Source organism: Mastacembelus armatus, chromosome 1 (genome assembly GCF_900324485.2).
Source record: "Mastacembelus armatus chromosome 1, fMasArm1.2, whole genome shotgun sequence".
NCBI classification, from domain to species: Eukaryota; Metazoa; Chordata; class Actinopteri; order Synbranchiformes; family Mastacembelidae; genus Mastacembelus; species Mastacembelus armatus.
Window position 1 is genome coordinate 19302455 of NC_046633.1, and position 20248 is coordinate 19322702.

General features: G+C 43.1%; 1 protein-coding gene across 2 annotated transcripts in view; it reads right to left on the minus strand.

Moving 5' to 3' along the window:
• Window positions 1–2390: 2390 nt before the first annotated feature.
• Window positions 2391–20248, minus strand: part of pkd1a (polycystic kidney disease 1a) — a 55966-nt gene continuing 38108 nt past the window's right edge. Inside the window, exons 34-56 of one of the 2 annotated variants that reach the window (XM_026302789.2) lie at window positions 15786–15945; window positions 15347–15611; window positions 15066–15261; window positions 13271–13441; window positions 13047–13190; window positions 12739–12949; window positions 12508–12634; window positions 12294–12404; window positions 12057–12106; window positions 11528–11742; window positions 11310–11388; window positions 11066–11181; window positions 10021–10214; window positions 8712–8906; window positions 8469–8608; window positions 7936–8066; window positions 7507–7594; window positions 7265–7387; window positions 6507–6678; window positions 6079–6369; window positions 5753–5887; window positions 4323–4649; window positions 2391–3938 (exon numbers count right to left, since the gene is read on the minus strand). In XM_026302789.2, coding sequence (XP_026158574.1) covers window positions 2889–3938; window positions 4323–4649; window positions 5753–5887; window positions 6079–6369; window positions 6507–6678; window positions 7265–7387; window positions 7507–7594; window positions 7936–8066; window positions 8469–8608; window positions 8712–8906; window positions 10021–10214; window positions 11066–11181; window positions 11310–11388; window positions 11528–11742; window positions 12057–12106; window positions 12294–12404; window positions 12508–12634; window positions 12739–12949; window positions 13047–13190; window positions 13271–13441; window positions 15066–15261; window positions 15347–15611; window positions 15786–15945 — 4691 coding nt within the window. In that variant the 3' untranslated portion in view covers window positions 2391–2888. Of the gene's footprint in view, window positions 3939–4322; window positions 4650–5752; window positions 5888–6078; window positions 6370–6506; window positions 6679–7264; window positions 7388–7506; window positions 7601–7935; window positions 8067–8468; window positions 8609–8711; window positions 8907–10020; window positions 10215–11065; window positions 11182–11309; window positions 11389–11527; window positions 11743–12056; window positions 12107–12293; window positions 12405–12507; window positions 12635–12738; window positions 12950–13046; window positions 13191–13270; window positions 13442–15065; window positions 15262–15346; window positions 15612–15785; window positions 15946–20248 lie in introns of both variants that reach the window. The other variant, XM_026302788.2, reaches the window with a different exon arrangement.

Genomic DNA, 20248 nt, shown 5'->3' on the forward strand with positions numbered 1-20248 from the left:
TTGTTTCCAGAAGAAGGAATAAATTAAAATCCAAGTGCACTTCTTATCAGGGTTATGTTTAAGTGGTTGTAAGTTATTTTTATAAGAACTGCATCGTAATAATCTGAAGCTTGACGAAACGATCTTTGACAGGCTAATAAAGGCCTGAAACATCCAATCAAAAGGATCAATGAAGAAAGACAAATTTGGACAAGGCTCATGCAGATTTCCTCAAAAATGAACAGCAGGTAGAAGTGGAATATGTAAAACCACAGAACTCAGGCTTACTTATTTTGGCCATGTCAATGAAGTCACTGAAGAAAGTATACTCAGAATTGCTGGTGGCAAAAGGAAGCCAGACTATCAAAGACACTGAAACCAGCCAGAGCATGAAACAAATGTATGAAACAGTACCAGACTGGAAAGCCTAGTGAGAGAAGGCCCATTGCAGGGTCGGGCAGAACTGAACAGATAAAGTCATCATCACCATGAAACAACTCAAGAGGAATGTGATGATGTTCTCCAACTGTTGGATGTGTAAATAAGCAACTTCTCACTGAACAAGTTCAGCAAAATATCTTAAAAGGGATAACATAATGTTCACAACTTTGGTCTGCTGCCATCATCTATAGAAAAAATTAATCTGATACCACAGGTAGCTGCAGACCATAAGCCAGAGCACAACATTAGTATTCTGCACTCAAGCCTTTTAGTAATCTGCATTTAAACACTTCCATTGTGTACCGTTCAGCTGTCAAACACTTTATTTGACTTTGTCAAGTGCAAAAGCATGAGAAGTGCTACAACTGAAAAATACAGATGAGATACAAACGAGCAGAGACAAATCTTTTCAAAGGTAAACACATAATACTGTTTTAAAACAACACTTCATACAACACAATAAGGCAGCTGGAAGACAACGGTTGTTACACACAGAGCAGGAATATGAAGGCCAGTGGAGGCATTTAGTGTTGATGGCTGGGCTTTCTGTGGTTTCTAGTGGGCAGGTTGACTGATATTAAAGCCACTGAAGGCTTTGGCTGTAGTGCTTTAGTTAGACTGGGGGAAATGTAAAACTTTGAGCTTTGCAACACCAGTGCTTGACCTATGAGTATACCACTGCAGCACATAAAACAATACTGATCATCAAAAGCAAAAATATATACATCACAAAGCACCAATATATACAGAAATGTACACACACGCACATAGATTCGTAAACTCGTGAGATCTTAGGCATCTTGCTGAGCAGGACATGGGTGACAAATTTCAAAATAAAATAAAATGTTGCTATTTGCTGTCTAATGGTGGGGTTTTGAGGGGAAGAGGGGGAAGACATGCCTAAAATCACACTTGGGTACCAGTACCTTTGCCTTAAAAATGACAAATAAACTTTCCACTTTTTGGCTAAAAGAAAGGGAAGCTGAAATCAGTGTCAGTGGCATGATTTAAGTATAAAATTCATCATTTCCTTTGATGGATAAAAGCATCCCCAGTTTTGGTTTTCCTGGTCTTTCCAGGTTTTGTAGAAAGGGCGGGTTCCCTGAGATCTGCCCACTGGACACAGGAAGTATATTTTTCATCAAAATAGAGACAATAACAACATGACGATGACCAGACAAAGTACAAGACACAGCTGCGTAGTACTGCTTCAATACCTCGATATTACTAAGATGTTTCTATACCGTTGATACAAAATGAAATCTTGACATTAAATATGGCGTTGGATATCAGCTCCATTAGAAAATAAAGTGCTAAGTACAAAACAACTGAATCAGTTACTAGGCATGGTAAAAACTCAGGGTGCATAAATGACAAAAGCTTTGGCAGCATTTATAGTTAACATACAGTATGAATGAAGCTTCCTCTATTGGTTTGAATACCAAGCTTATTATCTTACACCACACCCCATTAAAAACAATCTACATCAAAAGTGCTTGTAAATCACAATTTAAAAAACATCTAGAAAAGACCATGATGCTGGGAGTCATTATAGCTTTATGATGGGAAGACCTTTTGGCCAGGGTATTTGAAGGTTAAGACTTAGTTTTAGGGTTCAGGTTAGAATTAGGTTTAGGTTAGGGTATAGGTTGGGGTTCGCTATTTAGTGATGGTGAAGGTTAGAGTTAGGGGCTAGAGAATGCATCATATCCGCGAGTGTCGTCCCAACACACAAGACAAGCATGTGTGTGTTTGTTTCCTCATGAACTGAAGTGTACAACACATCACGATGAGCATGCTTGTGCCTACAGTGTTATTTCTATGCATGTGTACCTGTATGTGTGTATATCTATTTGTGTGTGTGTCTGCATGCAAATTTGGGTTCAAAACTATAAAACATGACACAGGCCACAAAAGTACCCACAGTGACTGAAATATAAAAATTTTTAGACAAACTGAGAAATTAGCACTTTTTTTTTTTTTTCCCACACAAAAAGTCTGACTGCATTGTGCTTTCAGTACATTACATCCTCTGGTGAGCACGTCCATGTGCTCCTGTCAATGACCTCACATGACCTCCAGGGTCACTCAGGGTCAAGGTTTGGTCTGGGGGGAATAAAGAATGTGGGTAAATTTCATGGTTTCATTGTTGACCTTTGGCAGGCTGTTTAAACAATCTGGTGACCTGCACCTTGTTTGAGAGAACTTGACAGGGATTTGGTTGAATCACTGCTTATAAGCCTGCATAGTCATCATTCAGTCATCAAAGTCTTCATTATCTACTTGTCTCTTGTATGATTTTCAATAACTTTCTCATTTACTATCATATTTCCTCTCCTCTGGGTTTAGAGAGGGGCACCTGGGGACAAAACCTGCTGTCCTCGTCCTCCTCTCGTCCTTAACCCAACCATTTATTCTCATGTTCTCTTCCTGCACCTTCTACTTGTTTGTCCCTCCATTTAGAGTCCTCAGGATTTGGGGTGTCCAGGGCCATGCCTGTCTAAATTAGGGTGCACTTTGTTTTTGAGGGGTGGAGGCTTGCGTTTCCGCTTACGCGTGGGAATGGTGGTGGTGTGAGCTGGGTGGTTGAACAGGCTGGTGGAAAGGAGGGTCTCTCTCTCGGTGGGAGGGTCCCAGTCCTGGGTTATAGCTGTAGGGGCAGGAGTAGAAGGCAAGGAGGTGCTAGGCACAGGGGTACATGGAGGTCCAGTGGGTGTTTTGGGTGGTGTGATATAGGTGGGGGGAGTGCTTGCTGAGGAGTCAGAGGCAGACTTATCTGTGACTGGTGTGGGAGGAGGTGCGCTGGTTGAGGGTTTGGATGATTGAGGAGTTGGGGAATGTGTTGAAGCAGAGGCTGGTCTGGGCTTTAAAAAGGAAACCGACGTGGCTGCAGGAGTCTTTTTGAGGTTGGCAGCAACATTTCCACTGTCTTTTAAAAGTTCATTTTTTTCCATCTTTTTCCACTTCTTGCTCCCTTTGTGTTTTTCGTTGCTACTCTTTTGCTCTCTCCATCCAGCAGTGTCCTTGTCCTCCCCTTTTTCCCTGTGTCCTGCCTCGCTCCTTCCTCCCTGACCACGACCTCCTCTATTTCTCCCTCTACGCCTCCTTTTCCTTTGGGCTCGCTCCATGTTACACTCCATGTGGTACAGATCCTCTGTTGCCAGCATGACACGGTCAAGCTGTTGCAGCAGGGCGTCCAGTGTGGGCAGGAGCCTCCTCAGAGAGGCTTCAGTCTCTGCCCTCTCCCTCCAGTTGGTACCGCCCACAATCACCCCTGGGCTGAGCCCCAAACCCAGGCTCAACCCAAGTCCCAGACCGATCCCTGGAGCTTCTGTAAGGCTGCAGGGGCTCGAGGAGGCTGGGCGCCACAAGGCCTCGGATCCAGCATCAACGCTGTCCGGGGTGGGCGGGGAGTCAGGACCATCCAGTGGCGGCAAACACAGGGACTTACAGTCGCTGGTGGAGGACGAGCGGGATGGTGGCAGCTCCATACCCTCAAAGCGGACTTTGTGACGAAACTAAGAAATGAATAGAAGATTGGGGGGTGAGTTACACCCTGGACAGATATATCACAGGGCTGACACACAGACAGACACTCTCACCCACGGACATTTTAGAGTCACCAATTAGCCTAACACCAAACTGCATGTCTTTAAACTGTGGGAGGAAGCTGGAGTACCTGAAGAAAACCCACAAGAACATGAGGAGAACATGTAAACTCCACACAGGAGTCAAACCTGGAACCGTTTTGCTGGGAGACAACAGTGCTAACCAACATATCAATATGCTGCCCTTTTTTTTGCATCAATCTTTTCTGATTTTGTCCCTCTAAAATATTCCCAAAAAGATAAAAATAGTGTTTCTTCCCTGAGAGGCTGTTGTACACACGGAACAGGAAATACCTCCTTGGTTCTGCTGAGTCCCATCCACATTTTGAGTCGTCTGAGGAACAGCTCGACCATCTCGTAGTCTTGGAGATCCACAGCTGGACGGTACAACTCCGCTCGTGCACGGCGGTAGTTCCTCATTAACACTGACGCCACCAACCAAAGCAACACCAGCCGGAATATGGCAAAGCTCGTGTGGAACCCCAGTGAGGAAACGGTGCTAGAGGGACTGGTAATCGTCCATCCAGGATGCCATGATAACAGCCCTCGCCCATTAGTTCCCAACAACGACAGACAGGCTGAGCTCACGCTACCATAGCCATCCAGCACAGAGTGGAAGAGCTGGATTGAAAGAGACGGAGGGTAAAGTTAAACTGCTGATGGTGCTTAAAAAAACAATGGTGGAAACATTTCAAATTGCAAAGTCTGTAGAAAAGTAGGTCTCAAATTAATCACAAATGAGAAAAATAGACATCTCTTGATCTGCACAGGCTGCAGTTTTTCTCATGCTCTCCTATTCTAAACCACACGGGTTACTAACAGAGAGGAGTAATGTCAAACATTTCAGACCAGCTGGAGTCCTTTTAAAACTCACGAGCATCAACTGGTAGTTTGAGATCATAATTTTCCTCTTGTTCAAAACTTTGTGATCAAATTAAAAGTTGACACCAACCTACCACCAGACAGAGATAAAGACTACCATCATTTCTTTGTATTATCCTAAAAACTGAAATGTATTGACACGAAGTTACTATAACCACATTTGATTTGTCCTTGTCTTTTACAAATTACAATGTGTCTTCGGTGTGGGTGTGTCCTGCTGCTGTTTTTTTTGGTCAAAAGTGTGCATTTCTGAGTTCTCGTGGCCATAGGTGCTCAGAAGCTGCCGAAATACCTGGAGGAAGTGGAAGAGAGCAACCACAGAAACGAGAGCGTGCAAACACACTCTGCTCGCTCAAAACTGCATCTGTTCGCTCAAATCAGCACCTGCTCTCTCTCAAATGCTGAACTGTGACTAAGTAGCTCTCGAAATTGGGTTTGTGCTCTCTCAAAAGATTTGGCTTCGAATTACTTCTATAAAAGTTTGTCAGCTTACAAATTACAAAAGGAAGCTTGTGTGTTGGTCAACAATTAAAAAAAAAATTAAATTGTGGATATCCAGTATCTGCATGCTGCAAACAAAACACCAAAGCACAAACAAACTAAATCCAAAAATGTCTATGTAAAGCTACATTATGTGACTGGGCTACAGTGAATGTTTAGGAAATCCTGTCTTATGAATAGACAGACAATTTCTGAAAAAAGTAAATATAAAGCTGCATGAACTAACATATGGAGGACAGATGGTGAACAGCTCATGTACTTGCAAATTATATACAAGTATACTTTATGTTTAGCCTTTGTTGGGGAAAGAAAAGGACCAAAAAAGAACAGAAAAAACTGACCAGGTGTCCTATGTGTGAGTAAGCCAGCACCAACAGCAGTAATGCAAGGGCGACTCCCAACAGCTCCCAGACTGAGCGCCGCAGCGCTCTGCCAAATACAGCCCACTCTCGGAGAAACCGCAACTGGTGGGACGCCTGTAAGATCAGAATGGAGAGAGCAGGAGGGACAGAGCAGAAAAATAAATGCCATAGGAATAAACTTAAATGCCATAGCTACATACAGTACAATGGGTCCTGATGATCACAGCTATGAAATAAAACTAAAGTGACAACAAACAAGATGTATTGTGTTAAGAAACAGCTCTTTTCTTCCATCTCACCCTTACCTTGAGCACCAGTATGAACAGCAGCAAAGCGGACATGACGGTGTAGATTTGACTCTGCCTGGCCAGAGGGTAGAAGTCTGTGAATGCATCCCGTGGGTGTTTCACATACGACGTCCACTGCTCCTTGGCCAGACTGCAGCGGCTCAGGTGCAGCCCACACACAGATGCTGCCAGAGCCAGTTTACAAATGCCCAGGAGCCTCCAGACTGAGAGCAGGTACCTGTAGCCCTCTCTGAGGAAGCCCAAAATCCCACGCACCAGGAAATACAACACCAGGGTGAGGAGGATGATCTGGAAAACACAGAATCATTGTTTCATTGCAGATGTGTCACCAAGATACCAATACCAACAACAGGACAAAGGACTCATCTGTACTTCACAGCTGAACAGCAGCTACTTGCAGTGTCAGAAAGGTTTCCAGTGATTACCGTGAGAAGGAGCTGCAGGTCCAGGCCTGTGATTGGCCACAGAGTGATGACAAGGAGGTCAAGAGTGGACTGGGCACGCTCCGAAACCGGGAACTCAAACAGGAACGAGAAGACAGCCAGGAGGTTGGTGTTGATGTTGTAGAGCGAGAACTCCACAAACACAGAACGAGTTCTAGGAACACACACATAAAATACAGACTAAATGGACTACAAAAACATTAACTTCCTCTTCTTAATACTCATCTTACTTAAGATAGGTGTTTTATTTCATAGTAGTGATATAAAGCACTAACTCAGTTTGTGCAATAGATAGAGTTGAGCATCTGTAAGAGACCTCCCCACCTATTTTTTTACTTGCTTAATTTGCTCCCATCTGAATATCCATAATTAATATCAAATGCGGTTTTAACAGGGTTAAAGGTTTGTTTATGCCACCAGTCAATATTATTCCCATACAACTGATGAAAGTGAGCCAACATTCCTACAGATTCTTTACTTAATAGTACTCCATGTTTTATTTTATTGTCTGATGGGCCTCAGTGCACAATGTTTTAATGGCTGCAGGCAGTAAGGCAAATTTCACCACAGGGACACTGATAAACAATAAATCTCTAGATTTACAAAGGATTCATGAATCTGTGTTATTCCAATCTGGTCAAGGAAATCCTTGAGCAAACCACTTTTAAATCATGTCTTTATTGCCTTGGCCTTGATAAAAATGATTTTTTTTTTACACTATGTTCAGCCCTGTTTGCTACCTGTAGTCAAGCCAGTGCAGCTGCTGCAGCTGCTGTAAGAGGGATGAGGCCTCGACCAGGCTTCTGTTCAGCTGATGGACCACATCTCCACTGTACATCCTCATCTGACCCACATGCCACACCCTAGGAAGGTGAAAAAAGAACATGACATCAAAAAACAGATGTTAAACAGATCTGAATCTAACCAAAAAACTAGCTTAACAAAGTCCTTGTTAGAGTCAGGCTTTCCACCCTTTCCTCACCAGTTTGCATTGGTATCACCAAGAGCTGTGAAATTCCCAGTGTCTTTAGAGAGAGATGTAACCCAGCCCTCTCCTGCCCTGGCACCACCTGCAACTGGGAAAAAGTGCATTTACAACCATATCAAACAGACTAAATTGCACTGACCTATTAGATTCCTCCAGAAAGGTTCACTCAAACATTAACAACAATGCATTCAGTAAACAGATGTTCAGGAACGGTAACTAACATCTGCTGGAGTAAATGTGGTGCAAAACACAGACAAGTGGATTTTAAACAATCAAATTAAAAGATCAACAAAAAAAGCATATCCACAAAAAATATTTTCATGTAGACAGACTAACCAGGTTGGAGAGTTTATGTCAGATCAATTAGATTATTTCAATATTTACCCACAAGGGAGTTCACAAGAAAGGTAAACACCATCTCACCTTGTGTATCACGGATTTGTCGCAGCCTTATTGTGCCAAGCAACATGCTTCCTGTGTCTCTCAAGAGGGCGGAGTCATCCAGTAACCGTGGCAACAAGGAGTCATTCAACCACAACAGAACTTCGCCTCGACTAAAAGACAAATCAGGGTATTTGTCACTCACTGCTGTCAAACTGCAGGGCATCATACAGTATGACTGAACAGCTGACCAAAGGAAACTAATTCTGCTTTATTTTAAATAAGAAAAGACACCATTTCCTCAAGACACTGTATTTGGGAAAGTTCGGTCTAAAATATATAAATAAAATTTCAAGTCTGTGATAGAAGAAAACTAGGGCTCAGTCATGGGCGCAGCCAAAAAATATTTTCACACTTCAAATGTTTATGCTGCAAATCTTGGAGGAGAAAAGCCAACAGTCATCCTTGAAAAATGAGATAGATTCTCAAAGGAGCAAACTATAAAAAGGTCTAAGTGAACCAGCACAGTATCGACAAATAAGGTCAAGTTTGGGAACTGTTATTTGAGTGGGCACCTGCTGATGTTGTGGTACTCAGTTATGTGTAGAGCTTGCTGCAGCTGAGAGCGCAGTCTGAGGCTGTGTGTGTCTTTGGCCGAGTCAGAGTAGTTGAGAAGTAAAACCACCAAGAGGAAAAACATGTAAACCAGGAAATTCTGAAAATGAGAACCAACACTTGTGTCATCAAACAAGAAATACAGCTTTGAATATAAAACAGCTTTAGCTTCAAAAGATCTAATATATCTCTTTCTGACTCACCTTGAGCATGCTGTGCAACATTTGGACCTTGCGGGCCTGATTCCGGGCTTGAGACAGAGCAAAGCCCTGTGGTGGTCTCACCCTGGGGACCCGCTGGACCACCCGCTCCACCCGGGGGAACTCCACCAGCACATCTTGGTCCTCCGGACGCAGGCGACGCACACACACTGCATAGTAAACAGCTTCACACAACACCTGTGGGACAGAAAGTAGGGGAGAAATTGAGCTTGCAGTCTGGATAATGCTTTTATACAAAGTGTTAACACGACTGCAGCCAGATGGATGAAAAAAAAAGAATGTGGGTGTGGGCTGTTTGTGTATATATTTTCAGAAACAAAGGAAAACATCCCAAATTCAGTGTGTTTTGAAATAATCTTAAGGGTCTCAGCGGTACAAAAGTGGCAGAATCACATTTTCAACATCGTGTCTTGATTGTTTTGGCCTGTTTAGGGCAGCACAACAAGCTGTGAACACAAAATTACACAATACATTAGAGAAATACCTGGCTCTTTACCATGGACATGCTCCACTGTGTTCACCAATATGCTGTGGTGGAAAATAACTGATTACATTTACTCAAAAACAACTTTTAGTTACCTGAACATTTCTATTTTCTGCTATTTCATAATTTAACTTTACTACATTTCAAAGGAAAATATTTTACTCCATTACATCTGTTTTATAACTTTAGTTACCTTTTTGAAATCAGATAAAACAAAATGCAGTATAATCATAAAACTTCACTGATCCTCAAATTCACCAGCTACCCAGCAGTATGTGAAGTAACTCTTATATGTTAGTTCACCTTAGCTCCACCTTTACCAGCTGCAGCATTAAAGTGATGAACACAGGAATGCATCAATAATTATGATCCAATAGTATCAAATACATTATTGTGAGATGCAACATTTTAATTTTTGTTCCTGAAGTATATTTGGCTGCTAATACTTTTGTCCTTTTATTTACAGAAACATAAAGAGCAGACACCGTGGTGATTATCATTTTACTGGCTGCAAAAGTATGACGCTGTATGTGTGGGCAGCCTATATCTGCTGTTTGTGCTGAGCAGGTAGTGGCAGCTTGTTTATCCACTGAACACAGCTGCTCTCTGTGGCTGAAAATGGAGGTTAATGAGAGAGAGTGAACCAAAGCATAAACATTAGGCTGTAAAACAACAAGGAGGTGAAAGCCACTCAAACACACTCGGACAAATGGGAGATACTACATAACTAGAAGCAACATCTTTCAAACTGCAGTTATTTCATCTATAGTCACATCACTGAATATTAGTCAGTGTTTGTGTGTCTACCTTCATTGGCTCCAACACCAGGCAGGAAAACAGGAAACTGGCAAAACAGGAGAGGAGCCACATCATGGCCACACTTTGATTGAACCCATGGCCTGCCCAAATTGAAATGCCATTCGCCAGAACAATCCCTGCCCAGCTGCCCCACAGGGCAGCACATCCACACCAGGGAGGGAACCGTCTGGGACGGCAGACATCTGTGATAATTGGAGAGGGAAGCGAAACAGTCAGGAGTGAGGAAACTTTGTAAGAGGAAATACTGAAAAAGAAAAACAAAATGAAAAACCAGAGTGGAGACAAAACAAAGACACTTCTCAGGGCATATACATTATGAATTCAGTACTCTATAAATGTAAATGTTAAAGGGAAATAAGTTGGTTACCCACAAGAACTCTAAATCCTTTTAACAATCAAGTTTTAACATTGTAAGAACTTTACCTAATGTCCTCATGCATCACTAATTTGATCCAAAAGCAAAATATCTCCAGTAACAGCAGAGCAGTTTGCAGATAATTGATTTTCTGAGGCAAATGACTTTTGATGTCCTTTGTTGTTCAATTTTAAGATACTTTACATTTACTTTGTTGTGGTGATGGTAGATTTCCTGTAATTTGTAGCACAAAGACCTTTGTACCTGCGAACGATTTAAAATCTACAAGATGGACCTTGCTGTCATTGTGCTTGATAATCCTGAGCTACAGTAGTACAGATACAGACAGAAGGAGAAATAGACTTCTGACAACCTTTCTATTCTGCTAAGCCATCTCTACTGTGATCACAAAAAAAAAATCTAAATGCAGAGCAGTGCCCATATTTATCATGCAGCTAAAAGAGGAAATTTGAATTTAGGTGAGTAAAAATCAATTCATTTTACAATGTATTTTGAACATTTGATAGGATTACGCTCATGTTTTGTTTTTTTTAAGTTATTCAAGAATATAAACAAAGTACGCACTGATATAGTTTCCAGTCACTTTGCAGACATTTCTATTATGTACACTTCCCCTCATTTCAACACACACACATGCACACGCACACGCACACCTACCTGTATTTGAGGTAAAGGCAGTTTTTGGTGGGTCTCTTCTGACATATTCTAGAGGAAGAGGCTCATTTAGCTTCTGGAGAAGAATTACTTCAGTCTTGTCTTCAAAAATGCTCGACCTGACACACAAATGATGGAAATACAATTCAACTGCAGCCATAAAACTAATGTCCCAAGAACTGCTGATAATTCGCTGTTTTTGTAAAATGACTATATGTTCAGTATAGAGTTCAGACGACAGACTTACAGGTCAGCCATCTCACTTTCATCTGCATGAGGAAAGAAGTTCTGTCCATCTGCCAGGATGTGTTTGATAAGATCCTCATCTGTAAGTAAAAAGCAGCTCGACTTCAGTTTGGACTCGCCTGTTTGAACAGATTGTGTAATAACACAATCAAAAGTATATATGTGCTCTATAAGCTGAATAACTGTTAATGGAAATGTAAATATTTAGTGTTTGGTTACCTGAAGAGGTGAAATATTTGTTCTGTTGGTCGGTCCCCTCCACGTCATCAGGGATAAGGCTCATGTCGACACCCAGGTGTCTGCTCCCTTGACCCCTCTTCAGCCTGGGCATCCCTGCCCCATGCCCTGCCCCTCCAACCACAGACACGTCACTCAGCAGCTCTGGCCAATCCCCATCCTCCATCTCTTCCTCTGCCATAACCCAACTCTCCACACTGAAGCAAATAGTGAGGGACCTTTGTAAAACTGAAACAACCCTCTCAAATAATGACAATAATGACATAACACTAGACCCAGGGGTGAGACAATTATATCTTTTAAATTTATAGGTCTGTGATGACAGAAATCACTTTGATCATTCAAGAAAAGGCAAATTAAAACAATGTCGATCTTTCTACTGTCTTTTAGAATATGAATCACAAATACTTTCCCCTTTTTATTTTTCAGAGCTCTTTAATCGTCTATTCTCTCTCCACTTCATCACATCAAAGTCAGCATCAGAAATTGCCATTGCAACAGAGTAACTCACCTTTTGGTGGATGGAGTTGGCAAATCCACATTGGTTTCCTCCGAGTTAGACTGAGAGCGAGAGAGTGTGACACAGAGAGGATTATAAACTAATGACCACATGAGGGAAAAGCATCTTTCCTTGCCTGACTGCAGTTTTATTTTTTAAGTTTCATGATAAAGTAAAAAAATACATTAAGAGATTAACTATGCACCAGAATGATTCAATTTAATATGCCAGTCTTTTCTCATCCTGTACCTCGCCATTAAAAAAGAGGAATGAACTTCCAGCCACAGAGTTGTCCAAGAAGTCATCAATCTCCACCGACTCCTGGTCCACTTGTGGTGGTACCTGCTCCACAGACACACACTAACACACACACACACACACACACACACACACACAGAAGATATTCAGCATCATGGTCGGGCTTACTGAAGTTCTGATTGTGTTTGAGTCAGGAAGATAATACCTTGCTACGGCTCATTCTGAAGAGCGTGAAGACGAGCAGGTACAGAGGGTAGACGATCAGACAGGTCACCACACCTGCTGCCACCGTCTCTCCATTTAGAGAAGAAATCCTCGACACAGCCCGCGGGCTACAACACAGCATGACGTTTAAACTGAGGAACCAATCACCAGAAGCTGCAACGTGGAAATACAGAGACAGAGAAGACAAAAGAAAAACAAAACAGAACTGTACCTGTATCTCTTGTCCACTACAATGCTGTACCAGAGAGTGTTGACCAATAGGAAGAGCTGCAGTAACACAGCACAGCAGGTGGCTCTTTGCAGCCGGGTGAAGGGGCTGCGGGGGGGTCTCTCCCACAGTGACAGCCACAGGTGACTCTCACACAGCGCCCTCTGCAGCTCACACCACAGCAGGCGGGGCAGCTGAAGAAGCACAGCCTCTTCTGAACAACACAGGAAGAAATACAGTGGCATGAACAAACTGGCATCAACTACCAGTGGACATTTATTACCAGTGATTTAACTGTTTTTTTGTTTTACCTGATGCCTCCACTTCAATCTCTACTCGTCCATCTGTTTTTTCATTATCGACCGACAGCCACTCCTCAATCAGAAAGTAATAGCTGCTTCCTGTCTGCAAGTCTTTCACCAAGACGTACTGTAGCATCCATGCTGGGGACAGACCTGAGGGGAGGTAGTTTTCTCAAATGTAAATGAAATAAATTCTTATTGTGGGGATCTGTTTTGTGTGTGTGTGCCTCTACCTTTGTTGTCATGCCAAATTCGTATTTTCCAGATGTTTCCCAGGCTGGTGTCTGTGGCAATGTGAAAGATATCAAGAGCGTTGCGTGTGAAAGCTCCTCTGCTGTCGAGATGGCGGTGACCACTGCGGCTTTCACGCCCGTACAAACCGATTCCCACATGGGCTGTGGTTCCTAAAAGGACAAACTCTTTTCAAGCAACTCATTTCCTTTATATAAACATGGCTTTTTATATACAAGTCATCACTCCTACTGCTTATCCTGTAAAGCAATGAGGGGCAGACAGGTCACCAACCAACCACATGGGTCACATGCACAAACATGGCAATTTAGAGTTGTCAATCAACCTAACCTGCATGTCTCCAAACTGTGGGAGGAAGCCAGAGTATGTGCATAATTAAACTGCCCCTGAAACGATGGGGTCATTCATTCACAGGCTGTCTTCCCCATTAGTCATCTTTCCCTTTATTAGGTTTTACGGTGTTTGAGGTTGAGCTCAAAAAGGAGGCTGGACAGGAGAAACCGAGTTTCACAAACATTTATTAAAAACACTAGTGAGTGGCTAAGATAGAGGGGTTCAGGTCCGGCAGGTAGGTACAGAATGAAAAGAGAAATCTCACGAATCCTACACTGACAAATCCAGTGACATCAGGTTAACTAAAAGTTTTAAGAATATTAAAGAGGTCTTAACCTTAGCAACACTTTATATTAAAGGAAGCACCAGGTATTTACTTTCCTAAGGTCCCTAGGCATAAACAGGGTCAAAGTCCAGTCCAGGTTTGATAACAGGTGAGAATTAGGTTCACGGGAAGAATCAGGTTCAATTTAGGCAGCGAGTAGCAGGCAGGAGTCGGGTCAGAAAAGACAAATCAGAATCGTCACTCAGGTCCAGGTCAGACATGTAGAAATCAGGTCCAAGAAACAGAATCCTTACCTAGATTCAGGTCAAGCAAGCAGAAATCATGTCGGAAAAGGCAAGGTAAGAAAACAGTCCAGGTCAGGTATCAGGACTTAACAGGGATCAAATCAGCAGGCAGAGTCAAAAGATTTCCAGTCCAGGTCAAGTAACAGATAACTCTGATAACAGACAGATAATTGGTCAGGCAAATGGCTGGAGAGTAGTGACTGTAAGGCAAACCACAATCTGACAAAGGGTGAGTGGCTGCAGACCTGCTTATACAGTAGGAGGAACAGGTGAAGCACATCCTGATAATCAACAGGCACAGAGCAGACACAGGTGAAACCAGGATCTTAACAACCGTATTTTATTAAAAGAAAACGATGTCGTATATTATAGAAAACAGAATATCTTTGGGTTTTGGTCTGTTGTGCCGTGTCGGACATTTTTCACTGATTTTTGTGGATTTTTTAAAGGAGGTTCTAAAAGATTAACCAATTTTATGGCTAACTTATAATTAATTGATGATGACATTAATCTTTAATTAAATCAATCCAGCCTATCCCAGCTCTCTTTGGGTGAAGGGCAGGGATACACCCTGGAGAGGCCACCAGTTAATTGAATCGCTATGTTAAAATGATGTTATATCTTTATTTATTGTCTATGTCATTTAAATTGTGCTACACATTATAGAACGTCAGCAACATATATCAAACTTTGTTGTTTTATTCAGAGTGCTTCAATAATCTGTTCTAACAGGCATTGTTGTTTTTAGTTAGGGCTGTCTAATATTCAGGCAAACTATTCTAGAGTGTATTTACAGTGTACTGTAGTGTACATATTCATCACACTACATAACATTGTCAACCTGACAGTTGTCTAATAGTGATGCTAACTCACCTGCCCCTCGAGTCCAGCCAGTTTTGACCTGAATCTCATACTTGAAGAGTCCGTCTTGGCCGCAGAGTGGAACCACACCAGCCCGGCGTAAATCCAGCTGGTCCAACTTATGCAAGATGGCTGCTGCCACCACATAACTCAGTAAGCCCAATACACACACCAACAGCACGACCAGGCTTGGTTCACCAGAACGTTCCTGAAGGAGCAGGCAAATAGTTTAAGTGTGTGTTTATTTGGTGAATGTGCACAAAGAGTGAATGTTCATTTTGTTAGATACTGACTGGCACTTTAAAGCTAATGGCATTGGTTGGAACGAAAAGGCCTGCAGCAAAGGCTGTGAGGTGCCTGGTGAGACAAACAGCTCTGCTGGCGTTGGTCTCTGCAAGGGGTATCATGCCATCTGTTCGCCACTGCTTCTCACTCTCACTGAAGTACTGACACAGAGAGGCAAACACCCCAACCTCCAGACGGACTCCCACAGGCTGAAAACTAGGGCTGCAGGGCGTACTCACGTTGATAAAATAGTCGAGTGTGGTATCGTAGGATCTGTGTAACATAGAACAGAGGTGAGACTGTTTGTCAGTCATTTGGAGCAGGAAACAATAACCAGAGGTTTAAGAACAGACTATAAACCTCCCCCAGCTGCTGAAAACAACAGCAGCACATTTTAGACTAACTTTGTGCATTCTTAGTGTGCAGCGAGTGAACGAGGGCTCTTACTCAGGCGACAGGAAGAAAGTGTATTTCCTGTGGTCCAGATGTTGCCCCCTGGTCATACTGAGTGTGATATGTTTTCTGTCTGTGCAGTTGAACTCATTCGGTTGTTCATGGGAATGAAGGTAGGCTGTAATGTAAGGCTCATTACCCCCTTCTCTGATATCTGGAGGAGATAAAGAAAATTAGAGAAATCAAACTGGGTCAATATAATCACAATTTAAGATCTGAAATTGTATAAAACAATTAAAAATAATATTATGTAGGCCCCTAAATATCAAAGTTCTTAGGGACCATGTTATGTTACCAATTTAACCAAAGCATACAGTTCAGTAAATGCTGTTCAACCTTTTTTACACCCATTATATCAATGCAAAAGCAGATGATAATCTCCCTATTTGGTAGCTATGTGAAGCCTTTTTAAAATCCCCACTTCCACTCTCCCTAATGCAGCTAAACACATACAGGGGTTGGACAATGAAACTGAAACACTGGCCAATTTAGTGTTGGAGGTTTCATGGCTAGATCTGACCAGCCTGGTGGCCAGTCTTCATTGATTGCACATTCCACCAGTAAGAGCAGAGTGTGAAGGTTTAATTAGCAGAGTAATAGCACAGTTTTGCTTAAAATATTGCAATGCACACAGCATTATGGGTGACATATCAGAGTTCAAAAGAGGACAAATTGTTGGTGCACATCAGCCTAGAAAATCAGGTATACGCCAGATCAACCACTCTGTACTAGCTAACATCCCCAGAAACATGGACTCGACACCTTTCCACAACACTCATTTTGGGCTTCTTAACGTTCGCTCCCTCTCTCAAAAAGCATCCCTCATCTTTGACATTATTCTTAAACACAATCTCGACATCCTGTGCTTAACTGAAACCTGGCAGCAGCCCAACGACTTCACTGAACTTAATCAATCTATTCCTCCTGGCTTCACATATCTCACCCATCCACGCCTCTCGGGACGCGGTGGCGGCCTCGCCATACTGTACAACCTTAAATACAAAATATCCATCCACCCCACTATCACCTTCCAGTCCTTTGAAGCTCTCATAGCACGTATTCATGGTCACACACCAACCTTCTTGGCCACTATCTACCGCCCACCAAAACCTAACCCGACCTTCTTGGACGAACTGTCTGACCTCTTAGCTGACCTCATCTCTCTGTCAGCCAACATAATTCTTCTTGGTGATTTTAGCATCCACTTCGACAATCCCAACAACACCGCTACAAAAGACCTAATTTCCTGTCTGGACAGCTTTGGGCTCCAACAATACATCACCTCCCCAACACATTCTCTAGGCCACACCCTCGACTTAGTCTGCTGCTCTGGCGTCACAGTTCAGTCATGTTCTACCCTCGACACCTTCTTCTCCGACCACAAACTAGTCTGCTTTAACTCCAAACTACCTCTCTTCAAAACCCACCTCTCCCGCACCATCACCTTCCGTAACTTAAAGAACATCGACCTCCCCTCCTTCACTGCTGCTCTCAACAACCTTTCATGTACTAATTACACACCGTCCCTCTCCAACATGTTATCCAATTTCAACTGTGAGCTACGAAATCTACTCAACACCTTCGCCCCACTCAAAACTAGATCTGTATCCTTTACGCACTCTGCTCCATGGTACACACCCGAACTCCGCCTCCTCAAAACCCAAGCCCGTCGCCTTGAACGTCTCTTCAAAAAAACCGGTTCATCCACCCACAAGGACTTATACCTAAACCACATACTGAAGTACAAGCAAACCATTACTCAAACAAAATCTGACTTCTATGCCTCGCTTATTGTATCCGCCTCTGGCTCCACGCGTTCCCTCTTCTCCACTGTCAAAAATTTATTGGGCCCTCCCGATACTCCTCTCTTCCCTTCACTCTCCACCACCTTGTGCAATAACTTCCTGGATTTCTTCTCATCAAAAATCGAAAATATACACCAGCAATTTCCCCCCATCTGTGACACTGCGAACTGCCTCCACTGTACCCTTCCCTCTCTACCAGTATCCTCCCTGCTTTCGAGTTTTATCATTCCACCCACCACGGTTATCTCTTCCCTGATCCTCAAATCCAAACCCTCAACCTGCAAACTTGACCCCCTACCAACCAACCTCGTCAAGCTCTGTCTCCCCTCTCTCCTTCCTCATCTTACCCACATTATTCACACTTCCCTCAGTTCTGGCATTGTACCCCCATCACTCAAGACAGCCATCATCTCACCAATTCTAAAAAAACCTGGTCTCGATCCTGCCGACCTTAACAACTTCCGCCCTATCTCCAATCTCCCGTTCCTCTCCAAAATCCTGGAAAAAGTTGTTCACCACCAGGTCCATACCCACCTTTCCGCCAATAGCCTATACGAACACTTTCAATCTGGTTTCCGCCAACTTCACAGCACTGAAACTGCCCTGGTCAAAATCACCAACGACCTCCTAGTAGCCGCAGACTCTGGCCTTGTCTCCATCCTCATCCTCCTTGACCTAACTGCAGCTTTTGACACCATCTCACACAATATTCTCCTCCATCGCCTTGCTTCCATCGGCATAGCCGGCTCGGTCCTCTCATGGTTCACCTCCTACCTATCTGACCGCACGCAGTCCGTCCATCTCCAGAACTTCCACTCCCAGCCCTCTACTGTCAGTTGTGGCGTGCCTCAGGGCTCTGTCCTGGGGCCCCTCCTCTTTATTATTTATCTCCTTCCTGAAATATCCTTAGGCAACATAACATCAATTTCCACTGTTATGCAGACGACACCCAGCTCTACCTCTCTGCTGCTCCATCTTCTACCCTCCCCCCTCCCTCCCTCCTTACCTGCTTACATAATATCAAATCCTGGTTCACCCATAACTTTTTGAAACTCAACCCTGACAAAACTGAAATTCTCCTCGTGGGCACCAGATCCACCCTTTCTAAAACCAGCACCTTCTCCATTCAAATTGACAACAATACTGTCCTCCCCTCCCCCCAAGTTAAAAGCCTGGGTGTCATCCTAGACGGTACTCTCTCCTTCACTCAGCATATCAATACCACTACCCGGTCGGCCTACTCCCATCTCCGTAACATAAACCGCATCCGTTCCTCACTCACCACCGATAGCACGGCAATACTCATTAACGCCTTTGTCACCTCTCGTTTGGATTACTGTAACTCACTCCTCACTGGTCTACCTCTCAAATCACTTCGCAAACTTCAACTTGTCCAGAACTCTGCTGCCCGAATCATCACCAGAACTCCATCCTCACATCATATCACCCCTGTCCTTAAACAACTTCACTGGCTCCCTGTGTCCTTCCGTATAAACTATAAAATCCTCCTTCTCACCTACAAAGCCCTCCACTCTATTGCCCCACCATACATCACTGAACTACTTCATATCTATTCTCCGCCTCGTACTCTCCGCTCCTCCAGTTCCACTCTCCTCTGCACCCCTACAGCGCGCCTGGCCACCATGGGCGCTAGATCCTTCAGCCACACTGCGCCCCGCCTTTGGAACATTCTCCCTCATCGCATCCGGTCGTCTCCGGACCTATCAACTTTTAAATCATCACTCAAAACATATCTGTTCCGTATAGCGTTTTCCACCTAACTCTCTTAACTTCTCAAAGCAGCCCGTGATGTCCTACCACCCTCTGCCTATTTCATATTGTCTCATACTGTTTCATATTTGTTGTTCTGTCATCTGGGTTTCTGTATTTCAATTTACTTTTACTGTACTTCGCCCACTTCCTAGATAATCCACCCTTTTGCCTTTACATTCTCTCCCGCCGTTTATGTATTCTTGTTACTGTTGTTTTAATGCACTCTATGTATATCATGCTGTATGCTTCCTTTTCTATCTGTAAGGTGACCTTGAGACTTTGAAAGGCGCCATGAAATAAAATGTATTATTATTATTATTATTATTATTATCTGTGACCAAGACAGCAAGTCTCTGTGATGTATCAAGAGCCACGGTATCCAGGGTAATGTCAGCATACCACCAAGAAGGATGAACCACATCCAACAGGAGTAACTGTGGACGCAAGAGGAAGCCGTCTGAAAGGGATGTCCGGGTGCTAACCCGGATTGTATCCAAAAAACATAAAACCACAGTTGACCAACTCACTGCAGAATTAAATGTGCACCTCAACTCTCCTGTTTCCACCAAAACTGTTCGTTGGGAGCTCCACAGGGTCAATACCCATGGCCGGGCTGCTATAGCCAAACCTTTGGTCACCTGTGGTCTAAAACCAGGCGTTTCAGTTTCATTGTCCAACCCCTGTATATGCATGCTCTTTCTGGCTATTTAAAATATTAGACATCCCTTCAATAATATTTATTGTTATCCCTAAGATAAACCTGTTGCTTGAACATACTGTATGGCAAAAGTCCATTCAAAGTGGTCCACATATTTATTATTACACTCCAACACAATAAACACAATAAACACTTGTGTTTATTGTATTAGATATTGTTGA